We start from the raw sequence: 20,572 nt of genomic DNA, 5'->3' as shown, positions 1-20,572 counted from the left end.
TGAGCTGCATGGAAGCTATAACAAGTTGGATTCTCTAGAAGATAACTAGATAATTGAAGAGAAATTATATCCTGTTGGAAACTCTGGCAGACTTCACAATACTGAACTTCATACGGCGTACAATTTTTGACCATGCTTATTCTATAAAATCTGCTCAGTGCAATCAACTTTGTTGCACTTCTACCTACTAGTAAACTGCAAAACAGCCAGTTCTGGAACTCATGTCATCTATCATAAAGAAATTTAGTGACACAGAAAAAGAACACATTCCTCTGAGATGACTGTCAGCTGTCTCTGTCTAAAACCATTCTTTCCTTTTCTGCAGTCTACTACCATATTCTTTCCTAAATTAGGTACCATAGTAGTTTATCTACAGACAACAGATCGTCAAACATCTCCTCCTGAGGATCATTCATCTAAGCCACTAAAATAAGGCTGGACTGCCAGATCCACTTAGACTTCTCATCCAATCCCCCTGTTTCTACCTGTTCTTCTCTTGTGCTCCACAGCATGGTCTTACTTCACCTTAAAGTCTAATACTAGGGAAAACGAGCCAATAATTGGATACAGAGAATTTTAATGAAAAACATTGGACAAGACTAATTATAAGCACTTGTTATAAAGTAAGGGACAGTTTTCTTTTACCGAATTATGGCAAGCATTATGGTGTGTTTTACTTTTATACATCTCGTGATTTATAAAGACAGTGATGTCCTTGCAACTGTTTGGTGTGAATATATTATACACCCTGTTGTACCTGTTGCAATGCTCCCCCCAACCTCAGAATTATGCAAAGATTTAGTAACAGAGATAACATTTTAAATAAATTATCATTTCTTCTTTCACCAAATGGTCTCTTTAGAGGCATTTAATTCTATGTAGGACATTCTTGTCCTTTCACACTCTTCATTTAGTCTTCAAGAAAAAACTACTTCTAAATTCATGACTTTTTCAACTTCAGGCTACCTACTTTTCTGTCTTACAGAGTGAACGGCACTAGGCAGCATTGGCAACTACAGAATAGAACAGAATTTAAAGGGTGTGGAAACATGCATGTATGTTTTCAACAAGTTTAATCCAACACACTTGTTATTTAATTTTTGAGTTCTCTATTTAGCCATTGCAGAAACTCCAATGCAGGCATTAAAAGAGGTGAGCTCTGACAGATAAGCAGAAAAAAGTGTAAGATTTAAGAAAATAATATTTATTTTACAAGTTGTACAGGGTGTGTTACATCTGTTTACAATTTTATGTACTGAAGTCTTTAACTGGAAACAGCTAGAGAAAGATATTTCCCTTAAGAAAATATGTTTGTAACTATTTAAAATGGGAATTTTCAGAATTACTCAGCATTGACCCTGTTTTACTTTCTCTCGAGTCAATTAGAATTTAGAACCATGAGTGTCATCTTTTTGGGTTCCTGTCATTCCAACAGTAAACTATTATTTTTGGAGACTCTGTAGAGGGTTGATATTGATACGTTTCACTAAGGTGCTAAGATTCTGTTCTCATGATTCAACATCATTTCTGTAGGATACATGCATGGTGAATTGATGTGTAGCAACTAGTGGATGGCAAGCACTAATAAGCACTCTAATTTTCTTGGTTGAAGTAATTGAGCTAAATGAAGTACATTACTCACTAAGAACAGGCTACCAGCAGGAGTTCTTTTTATTAACCTGGCTATGCACCACATAGCAAATTGCCTCTTAATCTCTGTTTGTTTTGTTATCTTTTTTTGCTATTAGCCAAATTAGAGGGGAAAAAACCCATCTCCTTTATGAGTTTTAGAAAGGCTGGTGTAACCTACTAGGTAATGGGATGTAGCTATCAAAAAGACAAAATGCGAACACAATTCAGTCTTCCCGAACCACTTGCTGTCATGACAGTTTGCAGCACAAGAGCTGTCCTGGAAAATATAAAAAACTAGGTTTCTGGATTTGCAAAAGAAGAATCAGAAGATTGTGCATACTGTGTGGGAATGTTAACCGTATCTTATTTAATTATTATATTTTATTAAAATTTATTTAGTGCTTTTTGTTTGGATATGTTGTTGTTAAAAGTACCCAGATTCTGCAGGTAGCATATCAGACATAATTTTAGAGCTTTTCTGAACAGAACATGTTGAAGTGAAATCTAAAAGCATCTGAAGTCCTGTTTACCTACTGTATGTTTTATTTCATGTACTCTTGGATATGTGGTCTGCAAGTATCAACTGGCATTTTTACACAGCATTTAACAGAGCAGGATTCACCAACTGGGGTTACAGTGTACTGTCACAGTATAAATAGTACAGTGTAATCATCTTGGTAATCTGGAAAGATGAAACACTCTTACAACTTTATCCAGGCTTAAAGGGTTTTAAAATACACAGAAGAGAGAGGAGGTTATTGAAGGCTTTTGTATCCCTCCATTTTTCTTTGATCTATGCTCTCAATTGCTTTGTGTACCATTCTTCCATCCTTTATGTTTTCTAGGTTGCTTCAGTTTCTCAGTCTCAACCCTTGGGGCTAGGCATCCACTATTAATTCCTCCTTAGCAATCTGTCTCACCTCTACTCACCTCTATGCCATAACCCTTTGTATAGTTTTCTTAACCAAATGTCACGTGCCCCAGCCTATATGCTGATTGCCACTCTTCAGTGTAGGGTCATACCAAGGTCTGGCATTTGTGTCTCCTGTGCCATTGTGTCTTTTCAAACTTGCCTGTTAGATTTTGTGTTCCAAACAGTACCCTCACAAAGCAAATTATGGTGTCTTCTCTTGTGTACAAATGACTGTATCACTCTTTTTGCAGGGCAAGGTGTTCTAGGGGCTTTGGTTATTTAAAGAGTACTGTAACTGTTTTAAATTGAACCAAAGTCAGCAAAGTTTTCTCTACTCATATCTAAAACATTCCTTCAGCTTTGTGATTGATGAGGTGTATTTCTGGGGTTATTTCACTGCAGACCAATACCTTTGCTGACACTTATATCAAAATATTTGAAGTTTTCTTACATTTTAAGACCAAAAGAAACAATCAGATTATCTTGTCTGTTTTATTTGACAGAGTCCATTATTCTTAGGGTGGCGATCTCATTAAATACTTGTCTGATTCTTCTGACTTTGGCAACTTCATTTCCTCCTTCCTGTGTCTTTCTGTGGTCCCTCCATGTTGGTAGGAGACCATATGGAAAGTGAATGCTTCCATCTGGATCTAGCTGATCCAGTGACCGCTAGGTTGCACAAGTGCAGAACAAAGTGTGAGAAAATGGGATCAAGGAAAGGGCTGTATCCTCGTTTAGTCATCAAAATGAACTCAGATTGGCAGAAGCTGCTCATCAGGTGAATCTGCAATGGTGGTAACTATTCTAAATTACATAGGAAAGGAACAAGGTCATCTTTCAGGTTAGGAAAATAAAAAAAGGTATTTTAAAATAAAATGTACAAAAATGAGAAATTTGCAAAATGATTATGTGAATAAGAAAATGATCTGCTCCTGGAATTGTGGCTGCTGTGCTCAGGACCAGATCTAAAGCAATGCCACCAAGGGCTGTGCCTACTTTTGGTGACAGTGGGAAGAAGCACTGCAGGAGTTCAGCCGGTGCTGAGCACTACCCAGGGACCCTCTGGCAGCTCCCTGCTCCTGAGGGAGTCCTTGATTGATTTATTTTTTTTTGAGGATGTGCCACATTTGCTTACATGCCGTGGAGTATCTCACCTGAAATGCTTGCACTGCATTTAAAAAAAAATTGTATGACTACGTACTTGCATACATATTTTTACGAACCCTCCCCAACAGAAAGAAATCTTGGTACAATATGAAGTTTGCAATTAAGTTTTACGCTAATTCCTTGTCAATAAGATACCAGAGTCCTCTATTAGAGTGCAAATTAGATTCTGAGTGTTGTTTTGTTCCCTCATTTCTTGCTGTGAAGAGACAGCATACTCTTAGCCCTCCTTCCTAGAGATTATTACTGCTCAGCGAATAGCTATCCATGGAGATGGACTAATGTTTTGCTATGTTATCATTAGAGCTGGAGGGAAGAAACAATGCATTGGCAGACAGGCAGACTTGCATGGAAACCTATCTAAGCCATTAGCAAACAGGCACTGAAACTTTCAGCCTCTGTTGCAGATCAGTGCTTTGGTATATTAGCTGTCTGTTTGTCTCTGCCTTCAGACATAGTATTGAGATGGCTGTAGGAAAACCAGAGCTATGTCTTTCCACTGTATATTAATGTCCATTGCAGTGTACTTTTATATTTGAAAAATGAGTATGTGTCCAGATGGAAAGCAAATTTTTTTCTTGTGGACACAGAGTTTATGTGGGAGTTTTCAGGAATAAATGCTGCCTTTGTCAAAGTTGTCATTTACTTAGCAAGAGAAATAGCCATTTTTTTTCTTTCAGAGAAGACTCAGAATACTACTTCCCTACTTCCCTGCTCATATAGTAATATTACCTAAGTCTAAGATGTTAAGATTTAAATTATGTGAAAGTTTATTACTTCACCCTGAAATTCTGTATGAGAAATACAGGCCTGGTCTAACGGGAAACATGATGTTTCAAACATGAATACCACCTTTATTCTCCCTTAATCTACATATCTGAGCCTGCAGAGATACATTTAAAAAAATTGAAAGCTGCAGTAAGTGAAGAGAAGGTGAAAGTGTTTCTATTAACATCATTTCCATGATTGTTTCCATTTGCCTCAAATTCTGCATGTGCATGTAAATCTATATAGCTTTTCTTGTATAACAAAGGCAATTATTTTCCATAAAAATATTCTAGTAGGTAAATGTGAATGCATAGACAAAATAAAATAGTGAACTTGATTGACAGTTTTGTCTGAATAGACTCCCATGTATCTCAGGGACAACAAATGAAATTCCAGAAAATGTGCCATTTTAAAATGATTCTCCCTCCAGCTCTGAAAGCTTTATAATAGATCTGTTTAGTTTAGTTTCATACAGATGTGATGACACCAGTGCCATGCCTCCCAAGCCCTGCTGCAGAATTGAGCGGGTAACTGTTTTGACAGTGGAATTTGCCAAGATTTATTGTCCTTTTAGAAGCTGTTCTAATTAGACTGGCTTGATGCTTCTAACTGTATGCATGCATGACAGTGAGTCAGAAGAGCTCTGAGAAGAGAATGTTTAATATAAACATTTTATATTTCATTTTAACAGGCAGGTTTCCTCTTCTAACTAGCAACATGCCCTTTGTTTCATAAGTATAATGTCGTTGTGTTAACCATGGTTACAGAATTCACTAGTGGAACTGCAAACATATAATAACATCCAACAGTGACAAAAAAAAAAGGCGATAGCTTTATCTTGGCTTCCATTGTTGACCTACTGATTCACATTCAAATTAACAAGTTATTTATAACATTTTCAGACATTTTAGTCAGGGCTGTTCTTATTACATGTACTATTTTATAGAGGCATATGTGTTAGTATTTTGATTGATTATTGCTTGTCACTGCACTACAAAGTCTGTCTTCGTGAAGGAAAGGAAATAGCCAATCTTCTCTTTAATTTAAATAGCTACATGTCAGGAAAATACTTCTGCCTTATGCCATCAGGATAATCAAAATAATAGAACGCAAAAGCAATTAGGAGGAGTTTCTACCCTGTTATGAACTGAGTATATCCGTAATTTTCTTTTCAAAGGGATCTCAGCAGGCTGGGAGACAAGCTAACAAGAACTTAATGAAGCTGAGCAAAGACATGTTCCTGCACCTGGATTAACTCCATGCAAGTTGTAAAGGCTTGAGGCTGACTGAATTGAAAACAGCTTTGCATGAAAGGTTCTGAGGGTCCTGGCAGGCCAAATCTAATATGAACCCATATTAAACTATCTGTATTATCCAAGGTGTTCCTGCAGCAATGAAAGGTGTTCACTTGCAATGCTTTAGAAAAAGCATAGCCAGCTGATTGAGGTAGCGCGCTTATTTGTACTTCTGTGATGTTTCTGAAATGGTATCTGTGTTCAGCTGTAGTTTCTCCCATAAAAGAGACAGACAATGTGGTACACTAGCTTAGGGTTATTGGGATGACTGGGTACTAGATGTATGAGAAGACAGTGAGAAAATTGGGTTTGCTCAACTAAGAGCTGGAGAGCTGAGAAAACAGAGGTAATTTCAGTTTTCTACTACTACAGGAGTGTTTATTGAGAATATGAATCCAAACTGTTCTAGGAGGTGTACAGCAAAAAGGCAAGAAATGAGGTAGACCAGATTGCCTGGAGAAACTGTGGAGCCTCCATCTTTGGAGATTCAGAACTAGACTGATCAACTTGTTCTAATTTGGAAGCTGGGTCTAACTTCTAAATTCTTAGCAGACATTTGTTCCAGGTTCCTTTTGAAGCAGGCTTCCAACTCTGGATTTTCTGTGGATCTATGGTGAACACTGATTATTACTGGATTATACTTTCTTGGACTTCTCTTTCAATCCTATTTTAGTAAAACAAATATTTATGTATGCTTTTTCCAAAGGTAGAATGACCCAGTATTTTCTCCTGAAGGGCTTTTTCTCTGAAGAGCAATTGTTTAATTTCTCTGTCTCTTCTCAGGAAAAGAGAGTTCTAATCATCTGACTGCATATTATAATGGTGATTTAAGGGTATAACTCACCAAGATCATGTACAGGTTAAAAATCTTTTAAATCAGGATAATGTGACAAACTTTCCAGCTATTCAGGGCAGTAACCTGGGGTTTATTCCTTTTCTAAGGTAGAATAACAATAATAATGAGAATTTCTAAATTTATTCAATACAGGTATTAAGGAAATCCTTTTCCTCATTCCTGCAATTTAGAATGAGGTATCAAACAAACCACCAAAAGCACATACTAAATGAATTCTGCTTATTTGTGGTTGCCTTAGAATTGAAATGATGCTCTCCAGATCTTTACAATACTGGGGACATTCCTAAGAACTGAAATATTGCACACAGAAATGTAAAGTCAGGGTAACAGTGAAAAAAATTCGCATTTTCAAAAGTAGATTTTACTCACTTGGCGTCTTCTTTCCCATTATTGAGCTGATGCTGTTCTTGTTGAATTGCCTTAGTTGGTTCAGTTGATTTTTCAGTTTCTGAAGGCTTGGCTGCTTTTTCTGTAACTCCCTCTGCATTTGGAAATAAATTGTAATTTCTGAATACTAATTTTTAAAGAATCATGAGGACAGTTTTAGAAGAATCAGAACCTGGCTCCATTATCTCTTCAGTGGATGTGACACTGATGCTGAAACCTGGCTTTTGAATGATTTCCTGCATAAATCTATCTCATTGTGTGTTGTACAGAACATATTTATGCTGAGAGTATCTTTTAGAATATCAAACTTATTGTGATTTTTAATCTTGATGCACATGTAAGCTGCTCAACAATGATCGATACACAGATCTAAATTTATAAGCAACACGAACGTGTGCAGTATAATAGAATTATAGTGTGTACATATTTAAAACAATTGAGGACAGATAGATAGGCCTGCTGAGATATACCTCACGAAATATGGGAGGAAAAATGAAAAGCAGCTTATTTGCTTATGCGTAGCAAATGCTGATGGCATTATTTATGTCCTAGTGTTTGTACTGCATTGTATCTCTTGCTGCTTCAGCTGCTATGATAGTCCCATTTGCTGCTGAGTAAATTATGATTAAAATACATCACTAAGGATGTGAGTATGTACAACCTTGACTAGTCTACTTCATTTTTATTACAATAATTTTTTAAAGAAAATTTAGTAATAAATTTGTTTCACTTTCTGCTATGCAAATGCTGTATGCCACTTGAGAGAATTTATGTGATTAATTCTTCCAATTAGTCTTATTTATTTATTTTAAATTTTCATGGTGAAAAATGATTTGAAAGCTGTCATCAGTCCGCCACTTTGCATAAAGGAGGAACAAACCCAGCCTTCATAAATACTTTAAGTAATATGATTACAGAGGAAAAAGCTTGGCAAGGAGACATCATAGCAAATAAATCAGAACCCTGTTGTGTATGTAGTATTTTAAATTCAAGACAGCTCAAAGGAAGTAAAACCTTGAGTATTTTTGATAGATAACATAAGATTATTTTTTTGATAGTTAATCTCCTTATTTAGGGAGTTATTCATTTCAGAGGGGTATAAGCAGTCACAGCAGTAAACTGTTAAGTTGCCCAGCTGGAAGGTGATTGCTTCAAAGGGCATTGGAACAAAACTCAGTGAAGGACAATTGGCCAACACCAATTACAGCACCAGATAACCCAATCTACCCCTATACCAGCATTTATTCAGGTTTGGGATACCTTTTTTCCTTCTGTGCACCGCTTCAGAATAGGCATGATGTTTCTTGAGCTGAGTTTCAGATTTTACTGGATTAACAACTGTTTACAGAGCCAGTTGAGCATTTCTAGAGAGAATTCTTATCTCAGTAATTGGGTTAAGAACTGAGAATGCCTTGTGGGACTGCTGCTCTTACAGGAATTAATGTTTTAAAAAGGATCAAAGACCCAGTGCAGAGTAAGAAACTGCTAGAAATACTCAAGTCAGAGTCAGACAAGGAACTGAAGACAAGGCAAAGTAATCCAAGTTCCCTAACATGCTGGTTGTTTTGGCTTCAAGTTTAGGGGTTAATTTTCAAATAGTCCTTGGGAGAAATGTGACAATATGAAGTATGAAGAAACAGCCTGCAGGATTTGTCTTACTTATCAGCCGAAAGCTGGGAAGATTGTTGAGAGGAATTCCATTTAAAACTATGACATTCAATAGGATTTATATCTTAAATTGGTAATGATATCTTGCCCACCTAATATAAATGAAGATTTTTTTTTTCCTGTTGGCAGCATTTAGTATCACAGTACCATCTTGAGGACAATTCTATTGGAAATATATGCTGGGAGTATTTCCTCTTGCCTGAAGGGTCCACCCGGGGATTTTAAAGGTAAAAAATAAACCATGTGCAGAGAGGTAAGGTCAGCAGAGAACTGCTGCTGTTACTGTCACTTGGAACATTCAAGAGGGGACGGAAGGATTCTTTACCATTTGATTACACAGTTCAAATATTTCTCTTTGAATTCTAGTAAAAAAAAACTTTTAATAGATATATGTATTTCAAGGGAGGTATTTTAAAATGGATTCAGGCTTCTAATTCAGTGAATATATTTTCATAATGAAATAAATTTGTTTCTCCAAGGAATTTCACAGACATCTTCTGTAAGAAAATCTAGGAGTAGCTATAGTTACAGAAAATAAAGGTATTTGTGATGTATTTTTAACTGACTAATTTGTGGCTCTTTTACTGATTCAGAAAGGAATCTATTTAACTCTCCTTAACCTGTTAAAATGCTGTTGATCCCAAAGAATTTCTACAAATGATACTATTGGCTCTGTGCTTTCCTTGGCACATAAGCCTCCTGTGGTTTTGTGGTCAACATAATATGATGTAGAAAAGCAGGGGTGAAAGCCAACATTTTCTGCTCTATCATCTACTACTTCTGCTCCCTTCTGAATTCAGTAATTTTAGTTTCCCAATTTTTTGGGGGTGGGTGGGGGAAAGCAGAGCTCATAAGTAAAAAGAAGACTCATCTGAACATTTCTCTGTCTCATTGGGAATTTTCTTTATTATAGCACCTACCCCTGATTTTACTTATGCTAGGCAAGAATTGAAACCTGATAGAAACAGTCAGCACATTGAAATGATGCTGTAGGCCTGGCATTCATAGCATATCTGTTTGAAGTAGCTGGATGTCAAATTGGGTCTACTGTGATCCTCAGAACTGAGTGACTATCAGCAGTTCAAGTTAAATAGGCATAGTTCTGAAATGCTTCTGGTTTATTTTCATCATAGAATCACAGACTAACTTGAGTTGAAAGAGATCTTAAATGCCATCACCTTCCAACTCCCTGCCATGGGCAGGGCTGCCACCAAGCAACTTAGACTGCCCACGGCACCATCCAACCTTGCCTTCAGTGTCTCCAGGGATGGGGCAACTATGGCTTCTCTGGGCAACCTGTGCCAGTGCTTCACCACCCCTTATTCTAAAGGAAACCAGTCATACACTACTAGAATTCTTTTTGGTGAAAAACTAAAGGATACTGGGGGACAACAAAAGAGAATTGCTTCGGAAGGGCATTCTTTAGAAATATAGTATCAGAGTAGACTCACTATGCAGAGGAGCAGGCTCCTGGGTGAAACAATCTGTCTCTGGCATGGCAACCTGTACTGGTAGGGAAGACTACCAAGTAACAGAATGTAAGGATCTTGTGTATAGGCTTCCCAGTGCACAAGAGTAATGGCTTCTCAGACTTCTGTGTACTCTGAAGATATTCAGTCTGAGGTTAGCCTACACAGATCATTAAATGCTGTCTGGACTCAGAAAAGCACTGTAATCAATGAATTTTCAAACTTTTCCAGTTTTTAGAGTTCATAAATTTACAGTACAAGCATGAAGCTTATTTTCATTAGGATTAGTATATCAGGCTCTGCCATCACTGCCAGATGCATGTCAAGTTTTAGCTGCTTCCTTCCGTGTGAAGTTGGGAGTGCTGTTTGTGTAGTCACACTTAAAATGCCCTAGACACTCTTCAATGCTTAGAGAATCTAAATCATACCCCTCTGTCTTCTGAGACCAGCTCCAAAGGAATGCTGGAGTTTAAGGAACAATGTGTTAGTCATTTTAGAGAACAGTTAGAGCACAAGAGTTGATTTCTAAAATAGATGACAATCCATCAAATGAATGGCATCAGTGGAACAGCCGAGAAAACTTCTATTGGCTTTACATACATTTGAACATGATAAAGAAATAATGAGTGTGCAAAAGAAGGCAGAATTATGCCAAGGTGCAAACATCTAAAGCAGTTCTCAAAACAGATGGATCCAGACTTAATTTGGAAAGGGGTTTGATTTTTTTTTAACGATTTCATGTTATAGTGGAATATAGGTAAAAAACTGAGCTGGGGACATGTATTGCTGTTTTAAGATGCAAAGGAAAAGCTCCAGTTGTGGAAGTTTAACTTTCAGGCAAAACACTGTTCAAAGTAATCTGTCAAAATGGTAGCTGGTTAAAGTGAGAGGTCCACTGAAACCTCATCAGATCAGTGATCTGCCTGAGATAAGAAAAAGAGGCAGCTTATAAATTTCCCTCTCATACTCTTTCAGATTTTTCCAATTTTCCACAAATCCTTTATCTTCCAGGAGACCTAAACAAAGCAAATTAGTCTTAAAAAAGGGATAATGGTAAGATATCAATCTTTACCTAAATGTCAGATTTGTCAGGTTGAAGATGGTCCCACCCAAAAACTGATACTGTTAAATCTTTTATTGTTTATTCTTGTCCCCTATTTTCATTTCTGCAGTTAAATGACATTGGAACAGTATTGCAGGATTAGATAAACATAGCAAAAATTGTCTGCATATTGTGAGAGTATACCCAACTTATTTTGATGCTGCATAGATCCTCTGTTCATGTTTTGATAAAGCAGCTTTTATCTTCAGTTTTCACATCACTGTTTTGGATACAGTGTCTTTACAGTCTTTCCATATTCATTTGATTATTACTTCCAAACCTACATACATGTCTTTTTCCACAAGGGCATGGGGAGATCTGCCAGTGCCAGCACACAGTGCTGCAGAGTCATCACTCTCACAATAATCAGTTTTGATTCTTCTAGATCATTAAGTCTTGAGCATAAGTAAGTATTTGTGCAATCAAAAATCTGTCATGAACCAAGCCCCAAGGAAGTGTTGCAGACATCTCTTCAGACAATAAGCAATGAGAACAAAGGACTCTAAAACCCCATGGATAACTTGTGGTCATGAGGGTTATAATGATCCCTCAAACAGTAAAGCATAAATACAAATTTATTTCCTAAAACAGAAAATATTTAGCATACAGAACTGCATAGTCAATCTGCATGCTAATTCATCATTTTTTCTACTTCTCAGTCCCATTATTGCAGGTCTTCTAAGGTCTCAGACTTGTAAAGGGCAATAAAAACCTCTCAAGGCTTCCTAGGACTATTTTTCCTCTGATTCCTTCCCATGGCTACTGTGGGAACAGAGGAGCTGAGCAAATTGCTTGAACAAGCACGTTATTGTCTCCTATCTGAGCCCTGCTCTGTCTATTGAAACAGCAGCATGATGTTGAAGGATTGGAAAGAAGGCAACTTTATATTAGTTAAATATATTGTCACATACAGTTTTATATGACTAAATTTTAGTGACTTCAACAAAAATGTGGATATCTTAAAATATATTGATGTTTATAATATACTACATTACCTCACAATTTTAGTTTTCATGCTATATATGTAATACAATTATAAAATTAATGCATATTCTGATGTTTATTATGAGGCTTAATGTTGGCAATCTTTGTTTAAAGAACATTTAACACTGTCAGTAAAGGAAAAAGTCCTGAAAATCTTCTATCTTTATTTTTTGAATATTTAGATTCAGTGTCTGCTTGAAAACCTTATGTGGTTTGGTATCTGTACTCATGTGGTAAGACCACTTTATTTAATAAACAAGCAGCAATACTGGGAATTTTAATAATACATGGAAATACTTGAGGTTAGACAGCACTGTTTGAAACACTGCATAAAGAGGCTACTAACAGAAGCCATCATGGCTAATGGTAGAACAATCTGCTTTTTCACTATCTTAGTGACATATTCCTTAGAAACATAATTCTGGGCACTTAAAATCAGTAGTTTTTGTCCTTTCCTCTTTTGAAAACTATTACTATGGTTAAAAGTCTAAAAAAAAGGTTATTAAACATTATCATATGTTAGAGAAGGTTCTTCTAAATAGCAGTCATAAAGAAGGACTTTGCATTTGAAGTTGTAGTGTGGGAAATAGAAAAACTGATTTAGAAACTTTCTGGGCTTCTTTGCCATAGTAATTTGCCTGATTATCCTTGCCTCCCAGAATTGGATCTGCATCCATAAATACTTGAAAAACCTGTCTGTGGGGTAGTGAAAATGCCTAGAAACTTAAATATAAAGGAAACCTATGGAAGAAGGAGATAAAATTCATTTCTAACATTACAAAATACACAGCTTTGTGATTTACCAAGTAAAACTTTTGAAACAAATGCTATGTGCAAAACAAAATGTTTCAGAAACCAGTGGATTTTAAGCAAAACAATAAGAAGGTTCACATTAACTTTTAATACGAATCTCATCTTCAGTGGCTAACTATAGTATTATAAACGCTTATTTTCCATGTTAATAACAAAAAGAAGGATCATTTAAAGAAGCTGAGTTTGTTTTCTCAGCTTTTAGCCCTGTCATTCACATGAGAAATGGATATCTGAAAGGTATTAAAAAGCTTCATATCAGCAGGAGTGGAAGCAAGCTGATTAAACATATTCAAGTTCTGGATAATCTTGAAAAAATACATTCTACGAGAATAATAGCTGTCTGTTGCCTGAGTGCCAGTGAAGAGTATAAAGGATCAGAAGACAAGGAATAAGATTATTGTATGAAAGTGCCTACACTGACAGGTTTGTTTCATTGAGCTGTTGCACATTATACCAAAATATTATATTTAATCTGCATTTTTTTAAATCCCCTGGATTTTTATGTTCTAGGGGGCAGGTTTTGTAAAGTAGCTTAAGAACCAGAATCATAACAGGTCAGAAAGAAGGTTTTAGCTACTTCAATAAATAAATAAATGAAATAAATAAAATTGAACACTGTTTTAATATAAATATTTGCTGAAATCCAAGTTCTTCTTCCCTCCTACAAGGTTAGGTTAGTGTTTCAATTAACTCCTAGTTTAGATCCAGGCTCTGTGTTCTACTTTCTTCAGAGTCTTCACAGGTTTTGAGTTCATTTTTGCACAGTGGCCCAGCAATTAGGAAGGTTGCAAAGTTTCCTCCTCCATCTCTCTAGTCCAGATTTTACGTGGGAAGTTAGGGCACTGGAACATGAGAAATTTAGATTTAAACTGCTTTATTACAAAATACTGTCCACAACAGCAGGCTAGGATACAAAAGGTGGCAGCTATCAGCATCTTCTGCTGTTTTTTTTTTTTTTTTTTTTTTTTTTTTTAATTTGTTTAGGCAAATATTTAGTGGGAAAGTGAATGTTCATTGAGTATCTAAATGTACATTTTGGGAGAGAATCTGGAATGGATCAAATTTCCTCTGGAGCTGTCCTGACTTAGAGGTGCTAGGCATTCAGAGATGGTGATTGAATTTGTGTTTATGTAATAATTTTTGATTCTACCTGTGCTTCTCACTTGGAATATAGATTTTCTGAGTCTGTCATAAACACCAAATTCCCATTTACACTGTAGTGTGACGTGCATCTCACTTGGAAGTTGGCATGCAAAATTTTATATGCGTTTTCCAAAGCATCTGACCTCTGAGAAGGCTAAATATCACTGAAAATGAGCATTCAGAATATTCAGAAGAAATTTATATCTGATGCTAAGAAGTGCTTAGAGAAAGGGAAAGTAAAAAGAATAGACTGGGAAGAGTAACACCGTTGTTACCAGGGCTACAGAGTGATAAAACAATCATGAACTATCAGGTGGAGACTGGACATGACTTTCTAAATAGTATAACAGTCAGCAGAGATATTGAAAAGCAGTGTGTAAACCAGTAAAGCATTTGTATAGCCAGTCTGTTACAGAAGGTGATAAGTATGCAAAGAAATTATAGCACTTGGATTCAAAATCACAGAACCTCTAATTAGGTGAATCATAGTTTGTTGAGTACATAAAGTAATTCAAGGAAAAAAATCTAAAATGAATCCGTTATGAAATAAATCTACTTAGCACAGTGGATTACAGAATGAGCTAATTACACAGGAGCAATCACAAAGCAATTAGTGAGAGCAGGGAACTGAGAAGGTGGAGAGAAGGCAAAATGTAGCCAGCAAGGAAGCCAAAAGTACAAGGTGCTGATGAGAGATGTTAGATGGCCAAGTTTCAACCAATTGTGCCTCCTGAGCTCTCATCTATGCAGGGGACATCACACTGCCTTGTGAAGTGCTAGGAGGAAGAGAGAAGGTGATGGCTGCTTTTAGCCACGTGAGAAGAAGTGGGTGAAGGCAAGGTCTCCTCAGGATGTTGGTTTCTACTTTAGGATTGTGAATCTGCACAGAGAGCTTGTGATGAGAGGTTGCGCTAATTTGTTTTATACTGACTATATCAGAGAAATTACTTAGAGATCTCAAAAAACCTTTTCTCTGTCTAGTTTTAATTTATCATCTTAACTGGTCTCTTTTAACTGTTTTTGGCTGAGCTCTGGCTGTACTTTTGAAAATTCTTTCCAAATACATACATACATCACAAAATGCTGTGTCTAGTCTCTTGTCATTTGCTTCCCTACAGATATTATTTATTTTCTTCTATTAGCTGACTATAGGATTTTAGACTTGTTACAAAGTTCACCAAGTATTGCAAGAGGCCTTATTTATTGCTGCAGTCTTGGCCTGAACTGCTTCAAACTTGCCTCACTTTTCTTTCCTGATACTGAAGTTCCTTACTCAGTGTGATGCTTGTGCAAGTGCTTTGGATTGAACATCCGCTGTCTATCTGACTTGCTACTACACATATGCAAAGGGAAGCTCTTTTCTGGTTGTTTGAAAACAGGGCTTTGACACTTCCTGTGGATATTAAAAACAAGCAGGCAAGTATCCGCACTGCTAACTCTGCTGTTACACTGTCCTGCAAGAATTAGTGAGGTAGCGGTTTCTATGCCACCACTTCTCATATTTTTCATTTTACAAGGGAAAAAGAGAAGTAACAATTGGTACTTTGAAATATGGATTTGTGAGTTTTATTAACGTTATAAAACAAGATTAAATTTTGGATTGAAGCAGAAGTTTCTATAACCATATTTCATTCTTCCATGAGGAAGCATCTGTGACTTAATGCAGCTAAAATAACACATAACTTCTGACTCGATTTTACAGTGGTTGCCTTGCAGCTACAGTTAATTCATGTCAGATTTTTTTTAATCATTGATTTAGTACTGCAGTCATTTTATAGTAAGATAATTACATTCAATGGACTTTCTTTAAAGTTTCATTATATTAGGAAAGGAATTGTGATACAAGTTACAATTATACAAAGCGCAAGAATGGATCACGCATGTTTCCTTGTGATGTTTTTACAGTGTTCTTCTATAAGAAAGATAATTTAGGGAAAGAAAGTAGGAGGTTCACTGAAAGGAACCTGAATTGTCCTTGCACAGAAGAAGGATGAGGTAATAAAAAAATAGACTCTGCATTTTCCTTTGATACTAGAGGATGGAAAAAGACGTGTACGTGGGGGTCATGGTCAACAGATGGTTATTGCTTTACCCATCCATATACCTTATTTTGGTAGTTGTTGCAGTACTCATTCTGGGTGGTTTTTGTTTTGTTTTGATTTGTTTTTGTTTATTTCTTTATTTCAGAGCTATGCTACTCTGATATAAGTTATGTCTATTAAAATAAATAAATAAATAGGTATATGGAGGAGCAAAATAGCCATGACCAGCTGTCACAATTCCTAGTAAACAACTCTTCAGGGAAATAATTACCCTGTATTACTGCCCTGAGCTCTTTGATCCAGGTCTGGAAATCTTCTGATGGCAAATCATCTTTAATAGCATTGCATTTTTATGGGGTTTTTTGTTTGTTTATATCATTATTTTTTTTAATGAAAAATAAGGCCAGCTCCTCAGCACTTTTAAGAGGAACAATTTTGTTTACAGTTGTATATAATTTACATATATTTTGTCCAGATAGTATTGGAACACTCATACATGGTTTACTGACCTTGTTCCTTCGGTAAAGGTTCTGCCTTCTTATTGGCCTCAGTTTTCTGTGGGTCATCTTTTTTTGTTTTTTCACCCTTAAAAAAATGAACAGGATTAGAAACTAGATGTGTATCACTGGGTATGATAAGTACAGTTTAAAGTCTGCAGCATTTGCTAGGAACTTGGCTAACCATGATGACACCAACCGAGCTGTTTCCCTGTGTACTGTGTCTGTCCTTGGACCAGAATTTCCAGCTAGATTCACAAAAGGACATGGATACTGAAACCAAAACTTAATGTCTGTAAACTTAATGTCATGTGCTGCATAACCTTTGTTATATAGTCTGGAATTCTACTGCTACCTGGTCCCAGAGCCTCTTTAATGCTGTCAAGGCTGACTGGTTCAATACTGCCAATCACAAGTCAGTTTGCATCCTTGAATTAAAACATGCCACGTACCTTGCTTCTAAAAAGTGTTGACGTTGGTCTGAAGGGTGGGAATGAGAAGTACACAGGGATTTTTGTCTGTTCACAGTACTATATCATGGCACAGTGCTAGTCAACCCCGTGAGCATTTCCTATCCCAGACCAAATGTATATGCCTTTTGTTCATAATAGCAATACTAAAGATACTGGGTACTGTAAGAACATGGAAAATTATTTGACTTCAAGAGATTTAAGGACTTCCTGCACTTTCTTCTCTTCCCAAAGCAATGCATTTATGTACAAAATTAAAATATCATTGTGAGTGTAATGCTTTACAGTTACTAGATATTATGCACCTGTCTCCTTTTCTCTTTAGAGGATGTATTTTCACAAAGAAATATTTTAATCCTTATCTCATTCACTTATCTTATTATTAAGATAATCCTTATCACTTCTTAATATCTTAAGATATTAAGAATATCTTAATATTCTTTCTCACAAAGAAATATTTTAATCCTTATATATTCACTTATATATAATTAATATATTATAATATAATATAATATAATATAATATAATATAATATAATATAATATAATATAATATAATATAATATAATATAATATAATATAATATAATATAATATAATATAATATAATATAATATAATAAATAATATAAAATTATATAATATTATAATATTCACTTATAATATTAAAATATTATACTGTATTTTAGCAGTATCATTTTAATAGTACCTTCTGGGTATTGTACTGATGTATAGAATCATTCTGGTAAGAAGAGTAATACATATCTTTAGGGAAATCTAAATATATATTTCTTTCCTACAACAGTGTTCAGCTGTTCAAATTCAAGATTTTTCTTCTTTCAATAAAATGTTTTATTGGCACAAAAGCAGTTGATATGAAGAACGATAATCATAGCAACCCCAATGCAATTCAAGCACTTTTTCTTTCAGTGAGTAATGTCATACAATGCATTGTAAAGAAGCAGAATGTGGAATAACCTTCTAGAATTGCAAGCACTTGGTTGTTTTTTTCCTCATGTATGAGAACTTACACTTTCTAGGACTTTCATACCTGAGTCACTGTCACCTTTGGAATTCTTCCTCAGCCCTTAGAAATTTTGAAATGAAATACTTTTGAAGTATTAGGTCTATTTCATTTTCCATCAGAAACATTTACCTAATTTAGTACAATTCTCTATCAATTTTCCTGATGCTTTGGTACCTCCACTAAGTGCAGTGCTCAAGATTATATTCCTAAATAATTGGACCATGCTAAACAAATATGACAAAAAGGAATTTTTCACTAAAATTATAGAATAGTGGAAATTATTCAGCTAAGTCTGGTGATTTTCAACACTTCTATGTTCCCCCTGTATTTTAATTTCTTTGGAATTTCACAGACTGGAGTTCACTGTTACACAACTTCTTTTCATAAGACTACTTGCTTTAGTTTCCCATGAACTCCTAATACCTTACACAGCTTCTAAAATCTGGTTTGCTCTATATTCACAGCTGAGAAATTCTTTTGTGAATAAAGAACAGAAAATCACAGTGAAGAATGGTTTTGAACTAAAGGAGGATAGATTTTTATTAGATGTTAAAAAGAAATTCTTCATGGTGAAAGTGGTGAGGCACTGGCACAGGCTGCCCAGAGAAGCTGTGGACAACCAATCCATATAAATATTCAAGACAAGGTTGGTTGGGGCCCTGCACAACATGATGTACTGGAAGGGAATTTGGAAGTAGATGATCTTTAAGACCTCTTCCAACCCAAACAATTCTATGATTCATTGATTAATGACATTTTATGTTGATGGTGCTATCGGCTTGCCTGTTCAAAAAATTGATTTTTTTGTATGGTTGTAACCATCAGAAATGGAATTTGAGTTGCAGTTGAATTAAACTAAATCTCTTATTGAAGCTTTATGAAAGTATGAGCTTCAGAAAAATACAAATTCTAAGAAACTATTCAATCTTATCGATATTTCTTTCTTTTAGGTAAGGTTTATGGAAATTATGTACATGTAAAACTAGATTCCCAGGATTTAAGTCAGTCTTGGTATATGCTAGACTACTGTGAACATGTTAATAGGGCACTTAATTAAATATAACCTTCTAATGATTTTGTTTTGATTATTTTTTTATTCTAAATTCAGATTAATAGCTCAGACTGACTGATACTAAATAACTGGTTTCACAGTCCTCAATATTTAGCTAAGCTCTAAATTGTCAGCATCTTGCTTGTGAAGTTGTGATTATGTCAAGATGAGAGAATAAAATAAAATAAAATAAAATAAAATAAAATAAAATAAAATAAAATAAAATAAAATAAAATAAAATAAAATAAAATAAAATAAAAAAGACCAAAACGCTCAAAAGACTTTCTCTGGGAGAAGATTTAAAAATATAAAATATTTTAAAGGTAACAAAGGAAGAGTATTATCAGCCTTTTTTTTTAATATTGAATTAACTGATATGAAAAGTATGCATTAATTTTTACAGCAAAGAACTGCTAAAAATTGTGGAGCGTAGACTGAAATCACTTGCTGTATTTTTCAAATTGAATTATATTAGTAAAAGCAAGCCAAAGGTTACTTAATTACTTTATCTTTCACACGATTGAAAAGCAGGGTGATATATACCTGGATGCCATTCCACTATTCAGAACACATGTACTAACATTTTCTGCCTGCAGGGAATAAGGTGAGGAGGAATACATCAGCACAACATAAGTAGAACATGAATACTTTTAATACCCTGTTTGCAATGCTCGGTTAGTCCTATTTGGCAAGTGATTTGCAAAAGGAGGAAATCTATCTTCATAAAGAAGAGGTGGGAAGGAAGAGAGGAATAAAAGAACGCATTTGATTTTGCTATATAATGATTGATATACTCTGCAGTAGATTTGTTTGAAAAGTAATCTAATTTAAATATAAATAGTCCCCAAATAAAATATTATATTATTGAGTCTATAAACAAAAGACTATACCTGATCTGTAGATGGCTTGGATGGTGGAGGAATACCTTCATTTTCACTGTCTGCTTGCTCAGGTGATAATTTTGCCCTAGAAAACACTCCTTTTAGTCTTTTAAACATCTCGCCATTCAACTGTCCCAAAGCCTCTCTAACACTTTTACCGTGAGCAGGCGGTAACATATGCTTTCTTGCTGTCAGTAATCAAGCCAATTAAATTCTTAATCAGGTTTAGTTCTGATTGATGCCTTAAAGAAATTCCTTTCACAGTCTGTTCTAGACATGGCATTGTTTTCAACTATGTTTTATATTATTTATGCTATGTTTATGTGCAATTTTAGTGGACTAAATAGGGCAATGTAGGAAACTTTAATTGTCACATATTCATAGACTGTGCCTTATTTTGAGCAACAGAATTC

General features: G+C 35.4%; 1 protein-coding gene across 1 annotated transcript in view; it reads right to left on the bottom strand.

Moving 5' to 3' along the window:
• The window catches only part of CNGB3 (cyclic nucleotide gated channel subunit beta 3), a 60,647-nt gene extending 40,371 nt beyond the window's left edge, over nucleotides 1-20,276 (bottom strand). The window contains exons 1-3 of the mRNA XM_065751878.1: nucleotides 20,169-20,276; nucleotides 16,746-16,821; nucleotides 6,998-7,109 (exon numbers count right to left, since the gene is read on the bottom strand). Of these exons, the coding sequence (XP_065607950.1) occupies nucleotides 6,998-7,109; nucleotides 16,746-16,821; nucleotides 20,169-20,276 (296 nt within the window). The remainder of the gene's footprint in view (nucleotides 1-6,997; nucleotides 7,110-16,745; nucleotides 16,822-20,168) is intronic.
• Between the last annotated feature and the right edge of the window lie 296 nt (nucleotides 20,277-20,572).

The sequence above is a fragment of the Cyrtonyx montezumae genome, unplaced genomic scaffold (genome assembly GCF_038088225.1).
Source record: "Cyrtonyx montezumae isolate F1298 unplaced genomic scaffold, pur_monq_1.0 scaffold_8, whole genome shotgun sequence".
Taxonomy (NCBI): domain Eukaryota; kingdom Metazoa; phylum Chordata; class Aves; order Galliformes; family Odontophoridae; genus Cyrtonyx; species Cyrtonyx montezumae.
This window is presented reverse-complemented; position numbering and strand designations above follow the sequence as displayed.